Source organism: Wyeomyia smithii, chromosome 3, assembly GCF_029784165.1.
Source record: "Wyeomyia smithii strain HCP4-BCI-WySm-NY-G18 chromosome 3, ASM2978416v1, whole genome shotgun sequence".
Taxonomy (NCBI): Eukaryota; Metazoa; Arthropoda; class Insecta; order Diptera; family Culicidae; genus Wyeomyia; species Wyeomyia smithii.
The window spans coordinates 201,758,305-201,778,543 of record NC_073696.1 but is presented as its reverse complement, the minus strand read 5'-3'; the positions used below and the strand labels follow the sequence as shown (position 1 = coordinate 201,778,543).

Below are 20,239 nucleotides of genomic sequence, written 5' to 3'. Positions count from 1 at the left end.
ATTCACCTTTCGTTCGTGCGTTACGTAATAATTAGATGTACCTTTACATGTTTGTTTGCAAATTTAAAATTACGGAAATCAATTTTGAGTTATAAAAAATATTAAAAATCTTGCTTCGATTTTACGTACAATTCGATTTTACGCACATTTCAAAAACGAGCATGTGCGTAAAATCGAGGTATACCTGTATTCCAAATTTTGGCGGACGCCTAACTAATTTTCTAATCGATTGCCACAAGAATAAAGGAAATCCGTTGGAAACTGACTGAGTTTTAAGCATTTGGAGGTGGACAACTTTCGCAACGCTATCGATGTTTTCGGGGTTTCAATTTATACCCCTTTATAAGGAAGCCAATCACGTATATGGGTAATTCCATACGAAGTGACCAAGAAAAAGCTTGAACTTGGCATCGACCATCAAGGATTTGGCTTAAAGTTGGGGGTATTATTCATCTAGGTTCACTTTGAAAAAATTCCAATTATGGTGTCGATTGGAATACTCTGTGGGGGGTTGTTCAAAATCTCTTTTTCCTTTTTCTTACAATTCATAGACGTAAGACGTTCGCAAAATACTGATAGATGATTTTTAAAGAAAATAAACCAAGGAATCCAGTAAAAATATAACTTTTGATCGGAAGTGTTGCCAGATTATTTCGTATTTGAAAACTAAATTTACACTTTTCGGCAAATACGGATTTGAAAGCCGCATGTGACAGAATTGACCATCGTATACTATTGCACAAAATTAACCTGCTTGGTGCCTCTGACAGCTTAGTTGCATGGCTTAGTTTATACCTGTATGATCGATCACTTCGGGTGAAATTGGGAGCGAGCAGCTCAATTCCGTTCGTTAACTTGAGTAGTGTACCTCAAGGAAGTAACTTAGGACCGCTGCTTTTTACAATATTTTTAAATGATGTTAGTATTTTGCTTGGTGATGGATGTAAGCTTATATATTGTTATTTCTCAACCTGCCAGAAGGGCAGGCTGTTAAAAGAAAGCCCCAAGTCCCTGGTCGTTCCTCTGGGGACTTCCGGGGTGGGTGCTCAAGACCTCTTTTCCGCCTGCTCGACTATGAGATGCACGAAGGCACTCAGGGTCGGCTCCGGGTCTACTTTCAGATCAAATTATTCGAAAACTCACAGTCTACTCTTAATCTTTTATTTCTACTCACGATGCTCCTTATTTCTATCGCTCACGGTGTAATCTGGATACAGGTCGGCCGACCGTTCTGCTGCTGCGCGCGTTCTGCTGCTATCCTATTGGGAGAACTAGGAGGTGCTCCTCCCGGCCCGTCACAGCCTCTAGTCAGAGCGCGTGTGACCTCGAAGGCGGGGTACCAACCGCGGGGCGGTATTTTCGGCTGATCATGTATTTCGGCTGACTTTCGGCGCACTAGCGGAGTCACACCTGGCGTCTGGCGGTGCTAGTAACTTTCTCCAGTGTGATTTTGCTGCTGGTGCTTTTCCCCGGCCTGTCACAGCCTCAGGATAGAGCGCGTGCGACTTCAAAGGCGGGGGGATCAACTGCGGGACGGTTTTCTTGCCGGCTGCACTCGGCGTCAAAGTCCCTAGCGACCCTAGCGCGATGTTAGCGGGGCCGGTCCTTCCTTGACACCAATGGCACGAAGGTTATACCAACGGGTCCTAGCATGTGGACACACAAAAGCTCTCTTAGAGTCGTGCATATGAGGGTTAGGATTACCGATTCTAATTTTCCATACCTGACTCGTTCGTACTCCAAAGCGTATATGGAATCACCTCAATTAATTCTAACTACTGCACGCTACTCTAGCGTATTTATATAAGTTAACTTTTTCTCTCCGGTATACTTTTCAGTTCGACGTACTTGTCTGAAGTGGACGTCGCTGCAATCTTGCAGGAAGGACGAGCCGACTTTTTTTTATTTTCTAGCTTTCTTAGCCACTGAACTGGAGTTTTTGCGTTCTATTGTTTGGCCGTGTAGAGTTCTGGATCGTATGTTGCACCGCGAGCCCTATTTAAATTAGCCGTTACATTTTTGTTTAATTCTAACTACTTGCTGACCTTATCCTAGGAGTTGATATATCTAATTTTGTTATTACATCTTACTATAATAAATTTAACATTTTTAATAATACATTCAAAACTTAGGTGATAATGAATAACTATGAATTCAGTCGCACACCCAACCTATTTCGGCATTAAATTCATCTTGAACGCTACTATACTGCGCCTCAGTGCATGAAACGCAATCTCCCTACATGGGTATTATAGGGTAAAGGTTCGAAACGGTAACAATATGCGGATGACCCAAAACTATATTTCGCCGTGAAGTGCATAGAAGATTGTCACCGTTTGCAGCAGTTAGTGGATATGTTTGTAGAATGGTGCCATCGTAATAAGCTGATTGTCAGCATCCCTAAATGCTCTGTAATGACATTTCATCGGAATTCGCAGCCTATAATGTTCAACTACCACATCTATGGAGTCATGCTCAACAGGGTTGAAGAGATGAATGACTTTGGTGTGACAATGGATAAGAAACTCTCCTTTGCTAGTCATCAATCGGACGATTAGCCTTAGCAACGTAATTGCTAAGGCTAATCGTCAGCTGGGGTTTATAACCAAAATATCCAAAGATCCGTATTGCTTGAAAGCTCTGTATTGCTCTTTAGTGCTACCCATCTTAGAGAATGCTTCACTAGTTTGGCTTCCACATCAACTGACCTGGAGTTTACGAATTGAAAGAGTTCAAAAGAGATTTGTCCGAATTGCTCCTTTTGCGACGGAAGATTCAGCATGAAGTAGACTGTCCCAGACTACTATCTTTTCTTGATTCCGTGTTCCATCGCGTGCTCTAAGGATTTCTACTCTTCTCCAAACACGGTTTTATCGCACAGTGTTGAATTCAATGCCCCTATGTCTTCGATGATACGTGCATTTACTTCTGCTGAAGATTTATTCGAAATTGGTGAGCGTTCCAGTTGTTTCTCCAGTCGAGTAGCAAGATTTGCTTGTTTACATTATAACGTTGACGATAATGATATATCCATATTCATTAAGACTTTATGTTAGATGGATAAATAAACTAATAATAACAATAATTACCCTGAACCTATTTTAAGCGATTTGCATCTGTTTCCGAAGGTTTATTTTTCAGCACGTAAATGACACATGAAGGGCTAAAATTTAAGTTGATTTTTTTCGATCGATGTTTTTAAATAAACATCTCTGGGATAAACGTTACATTTTATAAATTCATAAGACAGCTCATAGTTTTCATTTCCGTTATTGAAAACATCGTTATTGATAATAAATCAAGAACTTGGGGCCCATTTCGTCGACTGTTTAAAATAGGCGCCACTGATTGAACCGTTCCTTAACTCATATAGAAATATGTTCACATTGTTGTTCATACACTGTAAAAATCTGAAATTAGAAGAATGGAAAGTCGCAAAGATGGTTCCATGATACTAATTCCAATCTACTGCTATGCACATATCCTCTGTAGTCAATTCACCATGACATGATTTACAGTGATTGAAGCGTCAATCTCCCATTAAGTGTTTAACGATATAGAAGAAGAACCCATTTCAGCTACATCGCGCACATTAAGTAATTTATCGCTTTTTCAGTAAACGATTGAAAGTTAGCTTCGCCAATTAGTGATTAATGGATTCGCGGAACGGTACTCATCAGTGCTTCAAATAAAAACAGATAACATAACTTTTTGATTCATCTTTTGCTTTTCGAAAATTTCCGTTCCATTTACCGTTCGCAGGGTAGAGAGAAATTATAAATGGTTGAATGTTTGTCCATTCTTTTCATCGGCATTCCGGTTAGCACACAAATGCTATTCAGCGAGCCAGAATCCAGTCAAATCCCACTCGTCAAGTAAGTCAAGCCAATTTTTGGAATACACCTCTAATGGATTATTCTCGCTAGAAGGTTCGTTTGTGAATAACAACATTACACTGAAGGCAGGCTAGCATATTACTTGCCCCACGTGTATCCTGTGAATGGATCCAAGAGCGTGCGGGCGTCGAAGTCGACGTCAAATTTGGATACGTTCCGTAGATGCCACGGCGCGTGTTTAACTGAAAACTTCATTGAGATTAATTGGAGTGTTTCAATTATAATTGCGTCTTCTAGGAAAATTTAAAATGAGATCTACGGCAATCAGTGAGATTCATTTCACTCATATTGAAAATTTGCTGCAAACAGCAAATAACTTTCAAGCGATGCGCTTTATTGCGCATTTACAGCCCTAAAAATAACCATTCTCTGCCAGCCCGGGGTTGGCCTGATTTTGTAATTCTTTATGACAGGAAACTGTTGCAACGAAAAGAGCCCGGTCGAGCAGTTTCAGCCCAGCTCTGTCACTGTTTCTTTCTGAAAGATGGGGGCGGACTTACCGGATACCGGGCAAAAATAACATTGCTCGCTTAGTCGGTGTAGAGTTGAAGATTTTCCCCCACGGTAAAGCACAAAACAGCACAAACGGTGCAGTCAATGAGGGTGTAGATCAAGTTCATACTAAAATTAACAGCGCATTATATGTACCTAGCGAACAATCCAGCTGAAATTTGACCTTTTGCACTTTGTTTTTGTTTCATACTTTACCGAGTTGTATAAAATGATAATTTTTCAACAAAAAAAAAAATTCTTTCTAATTGATAACTGACACCCACCTGGTTTTAACTTTGTGTTGCTTATCGGGTAGCAGCTGCAGTTTCACATACGGGTCGGTAGCCGTCTGTTTAATGTTTCCGTTGCCGTTGCACAGCGGCCCAGCGGACGGATCAGATCCATTGGACGAGTTATGGTTTTTGCCCGGTAATCCTCGGCAGCGAACCACAGAAACGACGAGAGCATTACGATCGGCCAAATAACGTAACTTGAAAACGATTGAGCCCAGCTTGCCGTACTCGGTTTCGTTATCGTTTCCGTCCAAGGTATCGCCATCCGGTGATTTGGGCTCCAGGTGGCTCTTTTTAGGGGTTAATTCATTCTCCTCGCTATACTTGGTAGTGGTCGTTGTAATAGTTGCTGTCGGGTTGGTCGGTATGCAGCTCTGTTCCGTGGGAGATTGAGCCGGCAGGTGCCCTCCCGGTGGCGGTTTAATGCCCGTAGGTGAGGGAGACTTTTTCAGATACTGCGGTGGCTGACCGCTCGGAGATCGCACAGCCCGCGGGGGTCGCGGAGGTTGAAACGGCAACGAGGATACCTCATGTCCGGCCTTCTTTTTCTGCCGACGGAAACGTCGAGCACAGAAACATGCCGTCACTGCAAGGATGGCTGCCGCTGTTAAGCCGAGCACCGCTGGGACCACTGAAATTAACACGACATAATCTATACATAAATAGGATCAAAAGTTAGTACTAGAATCGGTTGATTTTAATCTTTGCATATGTTGAGGCATGAACACTTTAAACGATAGAAAGAACATTCAACACGTCAAGCTGCAAAGCGTGTCCAAACGTCCGTCCGCACGACATTTCACGCTCACTTACTTTGGCGTGGAATTTAATGACCGAAACGGAACGTGATGATTATCAGAGATAAAACGTGAGTGTCCTTCCGGCTTCGAGCAATTCACTGTCATGAGCGTGAACGGAAAAAAAATCTCTTAACATACTACCGCAGTACGACAATGTTGCGACCATTAAGTGGGAAACGAATGGATTCATTATCGATGCTTCAGTATTGCTAAGGGACCTTTTGTGATAACTTGGCCGCATTCTAAGTAAATAAGAAGTAGAGGGTCAGGTGGCATGAATTCCCTGTTATGGTCACCAAATACTTTTGAATGAAAATACCCACGTAAGTAGATCGGAAGGAGCAGAATAAAAAAGCGTTTCAATGCTTTCACTTTTCAACTTGATCAAGAAACATGTCGAAAATAATGAGATGCTTTTTCTAGATATGGAAATAGAAATTCGACGAAATAAGTCCCTCTACATTTTTTCTTTTGCTTTGCCAATAATTAATGGCATGGATAAAAAAAAAAGAATTGTGTATGGCAAAAAAAAATATTTAAGAAGCCATTATTTTTATTTTCATCGTTTCGATGGTCGCTAATTTTAACCTTGTAGCATCCCACACCGAACACACTAAGATTTTAACCTATTTCAGAAATAAAAACGGAACGAAATAGTCAATGTAGACCTAATTAGGAAGGAGGTACACTGAAGCCGCAAAATAGATGTGCACAATCATCGTCTGGGTGGTGTTCTAGCAGAATCGTCGTCTGGGTGGTGTTCTAGCCAAATTTAGCAAACAATATATGTACCATTCTCATCCCATTGCTATTCAAGCCACTAACATCCATTCCAAGGAAGTAAAACGATTTTCATAACACAAAGCTTTTATTAGGCATTAACGCCCTGAATGAGCTTTAAAGGGGTTGTTAGTGCACTAGTAGCTTTCCGGTGTACCTTGATAGCTCAGCTTGGACAAAGGCACCCAGGTGTACAGGTTGAACTGTTCTGGATTGCAGCTTGCTGATTCTGGTGAAAGCACTTTAACAACCAATATTTTTGTTAATTACTCTGCAATTTATTTTTGAATCATTTGTGTTTCTATAATCTGATTTTTGTTCCCTTTCAAATGCTTTAAACTCAGTCGGTTTCCAACGGATTTCCTTCATTCTTACAGCAATCGATTAGAAAATTAGCTATGCGTCCACCAAAATGCGGTATTGAAAAATGTAGCGCCTTTGTGAATGATTTATTGTTGTTTTTGTTGTTTTGTTCGCTCGAGTGCACAACGTTACGCCCATCAGAAGTGTAACCCTCAGTAGTGCCGTACAAAAGCTAGCATACACAGATTTGTCATTGTGTATCCGATCACTGTTACAAGATGATTTACTAGCCTACTAAAAGACCAACAAAAAACCGGCGGACTGCGCACTAGTGATTACAGATCGCGTTCCACTACTCGTCTGTGTGGGAAGCATCTTTATACAGACATGTCCCCAGCTGTGTAAAAATCAAAATCAATCACTTTTTTGATTGAAGTGGTAAAAACGAGTTTTCCGCATCTCAGTGCAACAGTTACTAATGAGTTTACTATCAAGGTTAGTGCCATAGCAGCGCCCGTGATTGGTCACCTAAAAAAACGAACAACCGTCATAAAAATGGTAAATAATCATTTTCGTTCATTAAGCAGACAGTATATGAAGTAGAGAGAACGAAAATTAAGCAAACTGGAAATATGATAGAGATTTGGAAAAATATACCGCAACCCGACGGGACTTGAACCCGCAATCTCCCTGTCTCTGGCATGGTGTTTTGACCAATTAAACTACGGAGGACGGTGGTAGTGTTTCACAATCTATATCGTATCACATTCCGCTGCCGACTTATTCTATTGCTCATCCCTAACTACACACACTGCTGTGCAAGCGTTATTTATAGACTGAAAGGTTCGTTTTCGTTTAGTTCGCCCCAGAAGCGATTTATTCTAAATCGTTCGCAAATAAACAGAAGCGCTTTATTACGCAATCTGATCTGATAGAATCTGAGTAAATATGATGAGTAAATATGATGAATGCTTTAACGTTCATTTATGTAAATGCATTGAGTTCTAACGCCAACGTCACTTCTTCTGCAAAATATCAAAACCATTTTAACGTTTTACACGAAAAGTGACGTCGGTGCGCCTGAACAGTCTAGTTCCCCATGCGAACTGTCGGTAGTCAGCAGCAAGGATATACATAATTGAAAGTATGCACTCCACAAGCATGATACACTATCGTAACCTCAACGTCACTTCTATGTAAAATGGCGCCAACGTCACTTCGTATATTTGATATTTCTCAGTTATTTATCAAAATTTTTGAAAACGGCAATAAGCATCTTGAAGGTGATTATCTATACTATAATAATTCGTAAAAAAATGAAATTTGAATATTTGGCGCTTACGTCAAAGCGCCAGCCCATGGAAGTAATAGTCGTCAGCAGTGAATGCTCCTTTGAAACGATAGTAGAGAAAAGGCTGTACTTTTAGGAAGACTGGCCGCGACCAGTCTTTACCCAATGCAATGTGATCAACCATTTTTGATCCGGTTTAAACTTTGCACAGATATTTCGAAGGGCTAAAACTGTCATTTTGTGCTTCAAGTATATTTTAATCACGTCTAATTTTTGTAAAGGGTTTATGTAAAAAATGGTATTGATGATAGATATTTTTAAGCTAGAACGATTTGTTTGACCAGCGTAACGGCTTCCACAATGTTGTGCATACTAATTTTGTCTTTCTAAAAAATATACAGTGTAAAAACCATTTTTGAGGGAAAATCTGAAAAAAAATTGAAAAAGCTTATTTTTGCAATCTAATTTTGTTATGAAAAATATTAGAAGCAGCTGAAATTATGCAGAAATGAAAACTAAAAGAGTCACAATTTTCAAAAAAAGAAAAATAAGCGGTTTGTCTGGTAAATAGTTTAATTATTAGTTGTTCAAATCTGGAGAAAAAAACAGAAAAAGCTCCTGATTGTTTATGATTGATAAACAGTTTTTTTGTTCGGAATAGTGCCTTCAGCAATGTTGTAGATAATAGTTTTGTCATTCCGTAATAAACTTTTCAAATATATTTTTTTAGAGCACTGTAATTCTTAAAATTTTTATTTCTCGATGATCATATCCCGATAGAATACCGCCTCAACCCATAACCCTTTGGCTCTTCAACCTGTCGCTGAAATCATGCGTTTTTCCGCAATCTTGGAAGGAATTATTCCAGATTCCTATATTTAAATCGGGTAAGCGGTCAGAAATCAAGAGCTATCGAGGATTTCATCATCTCGTCGATCCCTAAGATGTTCAATAATACAGGGTGTCACCGTGAAAGTGAATTCTAAACCATCAAAAATGCAGCTCTGTCTGTCTGTCTGTCTGATCCATATAGGCTTGATTTTTAGGGGTGACACTCCTCCTCTGGAAGAAAGGGATTTGCTGCAAATGAAACTCGAATTTCTTCACAACTCAAGAACTAATCAAGTAAACCAAATTTGGCATGTGGAGGCTTTTGGGAGCAAAAATTATTTTCATGGTCAAACACAAATTTCTATGGTGGTTTGAAACTCCTCCGTACTCTGGAAGGGGAGGGAGGTCTCCCATACTAATTAAACAGATATTTCAACCAGGTTTTCCGGAAAAAAAGCCTAAAATGGTCGGGTCGATGCAGAGGAGCCAGAACTCGACTCCAGGTGCTATTTTTAAATTCAAGATGGAAGCTTCCGGTTTCTAATATGGGTGTTTCCGCAAAAACAATGACGCGTAGAGGCCAGAAAATGTATCCAAATGAAATCCAAGATGACGACTTCCAGTTTTTGAAAAACAGCGGAAAGTGACCAAATACCACTCAATATGGGTATTTCCGGAATCGATAAGATGCGTTGAAACCACATATCGACCTCAGACAACATTTTGAATTGTAAGATGGCCACTTCCGGTTTCTAGAAAACAGCCGAAAATGGCCGATTTCCATCCAATATGATTATATCCGGAACCAGAATGATACACAGGTGCAAAAATCGACCACAGACACCATTTTTAATTCTAAGATGGCGACTTTCGGTTTCTGGAAAACAGCCGAAAATGACCGAATATCATTCAATATGAATGTTTCCAAAACCCGAATGATGCAAGGAGCTAAAAATTGACCTCAGACACTATTTTGAATTGTAAGATGGCAACTTCTGGGAAACAGCCGAAAATGACCGTTCCCGTAATAAAGATTTGTTTATTTGTTTGTTTGTTTGTTTATTTGTTTATTTGTGTATAAAATTCATCTGACTGATAGTCTTAATGAACTAGTGTAAAACTAATATTGTGGCGCCAGCGTTTAATTAAAGTTCGGAAGTCGGACTTCCGACTTCCGAACTCTCTCCCGACTTTACAAACACATAGAGCAACTGCGTGTTCACACAACATGAACTGCGGGAATGATTTCAATGTATTTGTTTTTGTAAGCCGGACTGACAGCGCAGTGGCGGCTGAGATGGTTGCAGTGTTGCGAGAACAACAAAAATAAGCATCGGAAGTGAGCCTGACTGCCAGTTTATCAGCGACGTTTTGATAAGTTTTATTTAAATGCACAATATATGATATTAAAAACATATATGTGCTAGCTTCTTCTTCAATTTAAACGAACGTTCACCAAATACAAAATATTCCTACACTCGATTAAACATACTAATGCTCGAGGCAATGGGTTCATTTCGACCGAAGTTCGTGCGATGATAACGGTTTGTCAATAGTGAGGAAGGTCGTAAGGCTCTACGTGGTACACGGAAATTCAACAACGAAAGAAGTTTGGGAGAATCTACTTCACCATTTAGCAGCTTTGCCACAAACAACACCTGTTGCAACTTGCGGCGACGTTACAAAGTATCTAGGTTAAGCAAGCAGCAGCGGTCTGAGTACGGAGGCAAATTGTCAGATTGTCGCCAAGGCAGGTCCCCAAGAGCCACACGTATGAATCTTCGCTGCACACATTCTATACATAGATTCCAATGGAGCTGGTGGGGCATCCAAACAAGGTTGGCGTTTTCGAGGACAGGACGGGCAAGAGCATAATACAGTGATTTTAGGCAGTACGAGTCTTTAAAGTCGTGTCCGATTTTTGAAATGAATCCTAGCTGACGGGTAGCTTTCGAAATAGCTATCGCGCAATGACGATCAAAAGTCAGTTTTGGATCGAGTGTCACGCCAAGATTCTTTACGTATTCAACTCTATTCAGTATTTGACCAGGTAGCTGAATAATATAGGCGATTTTATGCGATGAAAAGTCATTACTTCGCATTTAGCAATACTGATTGTCAAACAGTTTAATTTACACCAATACGCGAACGAATTTAACATATCCTGTAGACGTCGACAATCCTCGATGGAACGAATCGTCAAAACTATTTCAAGATCGTCAGCAAAAACAGCCTACAGCCAACTCCAAGTGCAGCAGCAGCCTCATTGAAAAATAAAATAAACCGAGCGGTCAGTCATGAAACCATACTGTTCAGAGGAAATGTAGTGTCTAGTGCTACGTAGAATAGCTGCACTTACGACTAATTCGAAACAGTTTTGAGCCAGCAGATAAACTAGTAATGCCACGGTAATTTTTGACGTTGCTGTGATCACCACTTTTGAAAACTGAAAAAAGAATAGAATTTTTCCACACCTCCGGGAATTTTCCTGACGTAAAGGACTCATTAAAGATGCAGCATAGTGGCTCAGCAAGCAAAACGGCCCCACGGCAAAAAATGACGGCGGGAATCCCATCTAGTCCAGCGGAATAAAACGTTTTTAATTTTTTGCAGCAGCAATTATCATTTCTGGAGTAATTTCGAAAACATCTAGATCAACACAATTAGCCGGAACATTCTGAACAGCGTCCTCAACGGTTTGTGTAGTAACAGGATCGGAAGCAAAGACCGACGAAAAGAACGTAGCAAACAACTTACAAGCATCCGATTCAGTTGAGGAGGTAAATTCATAGAAGCCGAGCACTGACCCTGGACACTATTTTGAATTCAAAGATGACCACTTTCAGTTTCTGGAGAACAACCAAAATAACTGAATACCATGGATATTTCCGGAATCAGATTGATGCCAGAAAAACAGCTGAAACGACCAGAAGTCGAGGATGTTGTCATTCCGATAAAACCTATCATTTCAAACGATTTTTCGTATGACTTCGTATGAAAACTGCTCCTCTTAAACTGAGAGAGAAAACAATTGTGTACCTCTCGCACCAGATGATTAAGAGTGAAAATGAACTCTACGACTGTAATACTCTACGCCTAAATGGGAATAGTTACTCACTCTGTGTGAGAGAAAGTCTAGTTCTCCAAGGCGTTTGCCAGGTAGTGGAGAAAATTTCAGAAAATCTAGAGAACGACAGAAACCTGCTTACAAGTGAACTATAAACATGTGTCGTAATCAAAACAAACACAGTTAATTGACAGAGTAGGCCTTCAGGTGTGAAAAAGAGGCACTCAAATCTGTGCCTCACTTTCACGGTGACACCCTGTAAATCAATAGATGTTCAGTAAAGTTCCAAATCATATTACTTATAAGCAACATGGGTTTTTCAAAGGTAAATCTACCTCTACAAACCGATTAGAATTTGCTAACTTTTCTTAAGGGACAATGTGCAGGAATAGTTTTATTAAAACTTTATATCTTGACTTAAGAAGGGCGCTAGATAAACTTGATATTCCGCTGCTACTTATTAAGCTCGAGCGTATGGGATTGAGAGTAACATTGCTATCATACTTGATAGCAATGTTACTCTCAATCATACTTGATGAATAGAACGCAGTTTGTTCGCTTTAAAGATGGAACTTTGTCAGCAATAAAAGTCACTTCTGGGGTTCCGCAGGGTTCCCATTTAGGTCCTTTATTGATTATTATACTTGTCGACGATGTTTCTCTTGTACTTAACCGCGCAAAAGTACTCATCTATACAGACGACATGAAATTGTACATGGCAATTTGTAACAGTATCTGATCTGATACATTTTCAGAATGAAATTTCATTTCCTTTAGAAATTTACTGGATTCTTATAATCAAAAAGGGAACATTATATCCTACTCAAAAAATCACACTCATGATTTCAGTTTCACTTTAGGAAATCAGTTAGTTTTAGAAAAATGACAAATTGAGGGATCTAGGAATAATCCTTAACTCAAAACTAACACGTGTTGAACATTTTAATATTTATTTTGAGACTTCAGGTCATAAAAAGGTTAAGCTATAATTTTGAGGACCCTTGTACCGTTTGTAAAATCTGGTCTCGAATATTGTAGTGTAATGGAGTACATGTAGGAAAAAAAAGGGTTTTTGTTGTATGCACTTAGGAAGCTAGCCTAGAGCTCCATGAGACGCCCATCATGAGAATCACTTCGCATGCTGATCAACATTGAAACGCTTGAAAAACGAAAAGAAATCGCTAAGATTTCCTTCATCAACCATATAAATCATAAAACTCATAAGAAAACTTGAACTTTTCTGGACGCTCAAGCATACTTAGATCTATAAGTTTGCTTTAAGTGATTCCTCAAGTGAATGATGATCTCATATAATCAATATTGTGTACACATTGACATAATGATGTCTAGGCCGGCAATAAAAATGCTTTGCAAAAGACGAAATTGATATCTCAATTATTTATGTAAAATTAGTCTAATTGACGAAATCAATAAATAAATCTCAGAAGCCTTTTTAAGGAAGTGGAATCGCAACATGAATTGCTCAACGTTCTATTAAATTCATAACATTAGCCAAAGCACAAATATGTTGCATGACGGCTTAAAATCGACATGAAATACTACCAAGTTGTAATCAAACGCGAATAATTCCATACATGTTTCATACCGAGTGCTCATTTTCCAATGGTAGACGAAATTGGCTGCTCGAAGAAAAATCCAACTTATTTCGTGTTGTCAACTGAGAGACAAAGACGATTTAAGCAAAGCACTCTAAGTTAATCGGCACTTAATTTTACTGTTCCGTATTGCCTCATTATCACCGTAATAGCTCGCTGATGTCAACAGTAAACGAGGAGTGCTCGCAATAATGGCGCTTTGGAATGAACAAACAAATCGTATCATTTCTACTTATTGCTAAAGCTTTATTTATTTGCAATCTACAGTTACAAACTCAGTTGCATCTCGCATATAATTGATTGTTCTTTGCAGAGAAAGTATTGGAAAGTTTATTCCGTGCCCGTTTTGATGAATTTTCGTATTTCGTATTTGGATACCATTTATTCGTGTTTAAACCGTTGTAGTCAAACTCAGCGGCCATTTTAATACAATCTCTTAATGCCTGTAGCATCTCAGGGGAAAAGAAGTTCTACAGGCACTCTTCCTTACATATTTTTGAGTCCATTGTCTTGGTTGTGACGAGAACCTTAGTTTTCTGTCGACAGCTGCAAATCTTTTATCAAAACAAGAAGCTTCTGGCAAATTTATCAGTGGAACCGAACCTAATTTTACTAGAGATTTTTCTTCTGGCAATGGTTTCGTAGAACTTCAGGCCTGGGTGCAGTCCAAAATCTATCTTCACGTACATTTCGTCAGCCATCAGCATGCATCTTTCATACTTCTCCACCTTATTGTCCTGGGTGTGTCCCAATTGTTTTTAATACTTTTAACTTCAGCTTCCGATCGTAAATTCGTACAATGGCATACAAGGATTTAATATCTGACAACGCTGGATATCAGACGGGGGCCTAGCGCGGTTGGTAACATCTCCGCCAACCACGCTCGCCGCCTGGATTCGAATCCCACCGCCGACATAGGTATCGATGGTTGTGAGGTTGCGTGATCCACTCACAACCAACCAAACTGGTCTAGATTCAATCCTAGCCGACACCGGGAGATTTTCTGAGGTGAAAGATCTCTGGGATCACGCCTTACATCGCATGAGGAAGTAAAGCCGTTGGCGCCGGTCCGTTAATCAACGGGTCGTGAGTTAGGGTCCTGGTGGAGTCGCCTTCCGGGCGTCGGTGATTGGCACAACAACAGTGGCGGAACTAGACCGACGGAAAACAAACGAGAATAAAAACAAACGCTGGATATTATTTAAATTTGTTCTCTAGGCTTCCAATCCGTACAACCTTCTCAAAACAAAACAGATCAATGTTAATTTTTTACGGTCTAAATATTGGACAGGTTTTTAAAAACACCTTATTGTCAAATAATTTTAGTTAGGTACACCTGATATAATCGAAGCTATAAAATGAACAGTGATTTAACCGTGATTAAATGAACAGAGACTCTGAATGAATCATATCTTAGTGTTTTCGATAGAACAATAAGAATGCGAAGGGAAAAAAGGGTTAGGTACGGTTAATTAATTTGTATTTCCACAACAACAACAAAAATCCTATAAAGGTACAATTATAAGGTTAGGTTTCGTAATAGTGTAACACCTCACAACGCAAATTACGTTTCGTATTCCGTTCACCTTTTACCTTTGCGGAATACGCTTTTTAATCCTCCCTGTTTCTATCCTGATCCCTAAATCCTACTGTCGGTATCCAGAAACAGTCATTACGGTGGCCTACCAGTGTGGGGTGTTACAATCTAGCTCCTATAGGAGGGTTTCAATGTAAATACAATTGATGCCATAAAACTTCAAATCATTGTTGCTTACCGTTAAACCGAAAAGTCCACAAATTAATAACTCGAACATGCTTTAATGTTGCCTTCAACTCCTTATCGGTATATTGCGATAAAAAAAACAATATCGCACGCTAGCCTGGGGGCTAATGCAGTCTCGATCAACTAGATTAGTTGAGAGAATTCGTTATCGATATTGTTTTCGGCACATTTTGCATGTTGTAGGATAAGTACAACGATACACCGTGCCCCAGTGCTGAGTCGAGAAAATTTCTAGATCGAAAAGTTCCTCGACCTGATCGGGAATCGAACTCGATATCACAACCGTGTGGGAGAGCTAGCCGACCGACATCGCTAACCACAGAACCACGGGGACCACGATATAATGCCATGCCAATGCCGTATATTGCGATATAATGCCACCAATTTCGTTTTTAGCCGGGATTTGGGCAGTGGCAATATGGTAATATGGTCCACCAAAGGTTTTGGCATAACGGTTAGTGGCAACTACATTACCACCAATTGTTTCTAATTTTTTACGATCATTTATTTTTAACAAAAAGTGTATATGAGTTCTTTTTCGATTGGTCGATTCTGTGCGTAATTCCTTATGATTTCCATCTATTACCACGTAATGTGGTAAATATAAGTACTAAGTAAAACGGTTCTGAGTTTAGCCCTAAATAACCAATTTCTAATCTACATGCCACGGAGGAAGTGGAAGATGATAAACGAATCATATGAGATCGCATATCAAGAGCTAGAATTTTGTTTTTAATATTTTGCACTGTTTCGATACGTATGCTTAGTTTTTCATGCTCGAACAAATGCGATGATCTCAGGAGAAGCACCGGTGCAATCTTTTTATTACGGTTCACCGCAGAATTAATTTGGAGTATCTCTAATTTTTGACACACTGGAATAGCATTCAAAATGTTTTGTTAAATGTCACCTCAAACTATTTAAAAACAAGTCGGAAAACCTTATAAAAGAAACATTACTTGTAACTAAAAAAACTCCTTTAAAAAAATGATTGATAATATTCAAAATGCATTCCACAAATCTTGGAAAAATGTTACAGTCAGTGATAACCTTTAACTGGAAGTGACGTGTTCCCAAAAGTTCCAAACGCTCTCGTACCCTGAATGAGTCCACTGTGAGCATTACGAGAGCTGACTACTGGTTTCACCGGAAACCTCCTCCGAGACGCGTGCTGGCGGACACCGTTGGTGGACGGTTATATTCTGTGCAAAACAAGAAAAAACTGCTCCAATCAATGAATTGCTCCAGCAAAATCAACGGGGAGTCTGCCCTGCCAGCTGTTAATAAATTTCAGGGTTAGTGCAGAAGTTCAAGGACGGGCGCTACGAAAGAAAGCTCACAGTCAAGACGGCTATCAGTAAAGGTGTTACTCGTGCTATTTGTTTGATACTAAATTGTTCGGAAGATAGCTGATGCCCTAACGATTTTTGGGATCAATGGAGAATGTGTACAACTAATTCCGTTTTATTGGCCAGCAGTTTTAAAGGTATCAACAAAGTCACAATTTTCACGTTTGGACGATATGATTCGGAGAAACAACTTTATCGAAACCAATAAAAAGAAGCAATATATTTCCACACACTGCAAATCGATATCAATAAAACATGGAAGTCTTTCAGCGATGTTGTATTTGTCACAGACGTTTAGCCTAACTCGGCAAACATAAGAGTCAATCAACTAAGTGACGATAAAAGCTGTCCACGGCAGAAACGAAAAACATTCTTCACTACTGAAATATTCCGCCCATACACACTGGCACTGCTGTCAATCAATACTCGTTACACAACAAATTTCATTGCCAAAAGTTGGTACAAATTTTGGGCAGAACTGTTGCTGTAACAAGGTAACCGTAAGGCGATTAGCTGTCTGTCAAATACAATCGCTTTTACAGCGCTCGAACATCCACCATCGCCGCTATATCTTAGCGAGAGGCAATTTCACAACCCAATGCACTGTAGTAGATTTATGTTCACTCAAATATAATAACATCGTTTCATCAGCACCTTAAGCTTCAACACGACCGGGTAGAAATTAAATTATGTTTTTCACGCGCACCACTAACAGTTATGGCGACCGACCGGTTGGCATTTTACGAGTTTGTTTTCCGGCCGGGTTCGTGCAACAATTGCCAGCAATGATAATGGCATGAGGGAGTGGTAGGGGGAAGTAAATGTCAATTCAACAACGTCATTTAGGATAAATATTTTCTAAACGGTGACGAAACACGTTGCGCCTCCATTGAAGACGGAAGAAAGCGAACGGGTGGTGTTTTGTCTGGTTTTGGATGTAATAGATGTAATTGGATTCTTGCGCTTATGTATACATTCGTGCAAAGAAACAATAAAAATCTATGTTCCTTCAGTGTAACGATATGTTACGCTAGCATTCGCGCGTTCGGACTACCTTCGAGATCTTCGTATCGGAAAAAGTGTATGCTAGTAAACATTCATTTTTCCCTGAGCGCTCTTTACATTGTCTCTAGTAAACAGCTAAATTGCGTCATTTTGACTACCCTCTTCATAATCAAAACAACTTCCTTAGCTGAAAGTTTGTTTTGTTATTGAAACGAGATTTTCCTTTTCAGCGAATCGTCAATCGAAGTACATTAATTTTATCGAAGTTGAAATATTTGGGCACGTCTTTCTAGGCTTCCCAAGGCAATAAAATTTATAGATTGGCCGAAAATAACACCTACAAGAAGGCAAACGAGCGAACGACGACTTTTCAGTCGAAAGTAACGTGCTACAAATGTATTTGATTTGCGTCTAAATCAGTGAATATATTCCACTCCCGTCAATGGTACTACGTTATTCAATACCTACCCAATTCATCTGTAGCACGAAAGCACGTGAGAAACATCGGCAACTAACAACCTGATTTGAGCAAACTCACGCGTGCCCATAAATTTAGCTATCGTAAGTACTAAAAGAAACTCCACCGTTCCACGGGTGCATGAATGCACGACTCAACAAGCGGATAGATTGTGGCATAATGGCGGATGAAAGCTCGACATAAGCCTGAACTTCGTCACCCGCTCATGCATAGCAGGTGGCATTTGGTTTCGTTCGAGTCACGAGTCTGCAGAAAACCGTGACTGGTGGTCCATTAGCTAGGAGGCCAAAAATATGTTTTCTCCTTCCATGTGAGTTACAGTCTAGAACGTGATCAAATTTTCTCACACCGGTGTGCCAACCTGACCTTTACCAGAATGAAAAGTGTTCCTGGCTATCGCAGCAAATCATGGACCAGGCTAATTAAATTACGCTGATTAACGGCACGAACATTTTTGGTAATCCCTAATAGAAACTGTTGCGGGTGAATAGCAATTACGACAGTTTGTTGAGCTAGCGATAATGCATTCGTAGCTACTTAAATGTCAGAACAATAATTCAAGCCTTTTCCAATAAAAATTTGACGGGAATTAACGTTTGGCCTCAGTACCTTCGAGTTCTATTCTAACGAATGATAATGTGTATGTTTCTGCGCACACGCACATGTATGATTCGATAACAAGGTCAGGCCAAAACTGGAATTTTATTTAAGTTTTTTGCAATTTTTCAACTACTGCTCTAATAGAAATACCTAGTGGGTACACACCTGAAGGTACATACTACTAATTTTGGTCTTCGTTCAATTCTTCCACGTTTAAATTTTTTATCTTGAAAATTGGTATGGTAATAAAACTTTTATTGAGCGATTTTGGAGAGCAAATAACAGAAAAAGATATGAATTCAAAAGGCGTCGTACATAAATTACCTAAAGCATGAAGGAAGGGGAAGATAAATATTCTATGACATTTTATAAACAAAACAGATGTCGCCAGTTCAACAGTGTTAATGCTCTCACATGCGTTTTATCGCATATGAGGTACTAGATTATAAGATGTTCTAGTTAGGTAAATGGTAAACAGAAAGTGCCCCCCGCTCACTCTGTGGGGTATATCAAGTATAATTAGGGTATAGGGTAGGGTATATTAAAGTAGAGATGCGTGCAATAAAGTAAAATCATCATCTACTTAATGGAGTGGTTCCATGCAAAAGTGCACGTACTGAACTTCTCGTGTTTTTTTTTTTGGTTTTATCAACTGTCCTGATAAGCCTAGGACTTACATTCTTGGTGACAGCGGTGAGTATGAACATACAGAACGCATCCCAACCTGCAACCTTCTACAAGAGGAATGGAGTGAGCAATTGGACATATGAGACATACACACGAAGGATGAAAAAAAATATTAAATGAACCTCACCAAACGTGAAGCCAACCTCAAAAATTCAAAGCAAAAACGCAAGCAGGCGTATGACAGAAAAAATCCACAAAAAATGCCCCAGTTTTAATTTTTTTCAATTTTCGATTTTGATTTAGCTGCAACTTTGCATAGACGTTCTATGAGCTAAAGGTGCCGTTTTGTGCTATTGGTTTAATTTTTTTTAAACCCGTCTCATTTTTGAGAAAATGTTCATAAATTTTTTTTTTCGGGAAGGTATTGGTGGTTACAAATATTTTCAGAGCCAAAACAGTTTGTTTGATCGGTGTGACGTTTTCAGCAAAGTTAAGACAATAATTTTCTTTCCGAAAAAAATATACACTCTAATGTTTTTCAATTGAAAATTAATTATCTAGCAAGCCTATTTTTCTAGAATCTGCTTTTTTTATAAAAGCTACAAAAGGTTATCTAAGCAATGGAGATTGTCTGATCATGGAAAAATCAAGAAAAAAAGTTAGTTTTTTGAAAAAAAAATTATTTGTTTTTTTCACAGAGTATACTTTTCTGGTAAGACAAAATTTTTATTCACAACATTTCCAAAGACAATATGACAATCAAACAAATCATTTTTACTGTTAAAATTGGAGATTAAACAAATTTTTACAGCCAGAGGATCCGTGTCCTACCAAAAAACAAAGATGCTCCCTGAAAAAACAAATTATTTTTTTTATTTGACGTGGGACTACGTCTTTGTTTTCTATACTGGCATGCATTCTGTACAATTGGAAATGAAACTATCAAATGTTGCGTCAGATTTCAAACGATAATAACAACATAACTACATGATGGATTACAATAACCAATATGTTGTTGGATAGATAAA

At 39.2% G+C, this 20,239-nt stretch overlaps 1 protein-coding gene across 2 annotated transcripts in view; it reads right to left on the bottom strand.

The window, feature by feature from the left end:
- The window catches only part of LOC129730650 (synaptotagmin-11), a 76,334-nt gene that overhangs the window by 22,595 nt on the left and 33,500 nt on the right, over positions 1-20,239 (bottom strand). Inside the window, exon 2 of one of the 2 annotated variants that reach the window (XM_055690157.1) lies at positions 4,673-5,333. In XM_055690157.1, coding sequence (XP_055546132.1) covers positions 4,673-5,333 — 661 coding nt within the window. The remainder of the gene's footprint in view (positions 1-4,672; positions 5,334-20,239) is intronic. The other variant, XM_055690158.1, reaches the window with a different exon arrangement.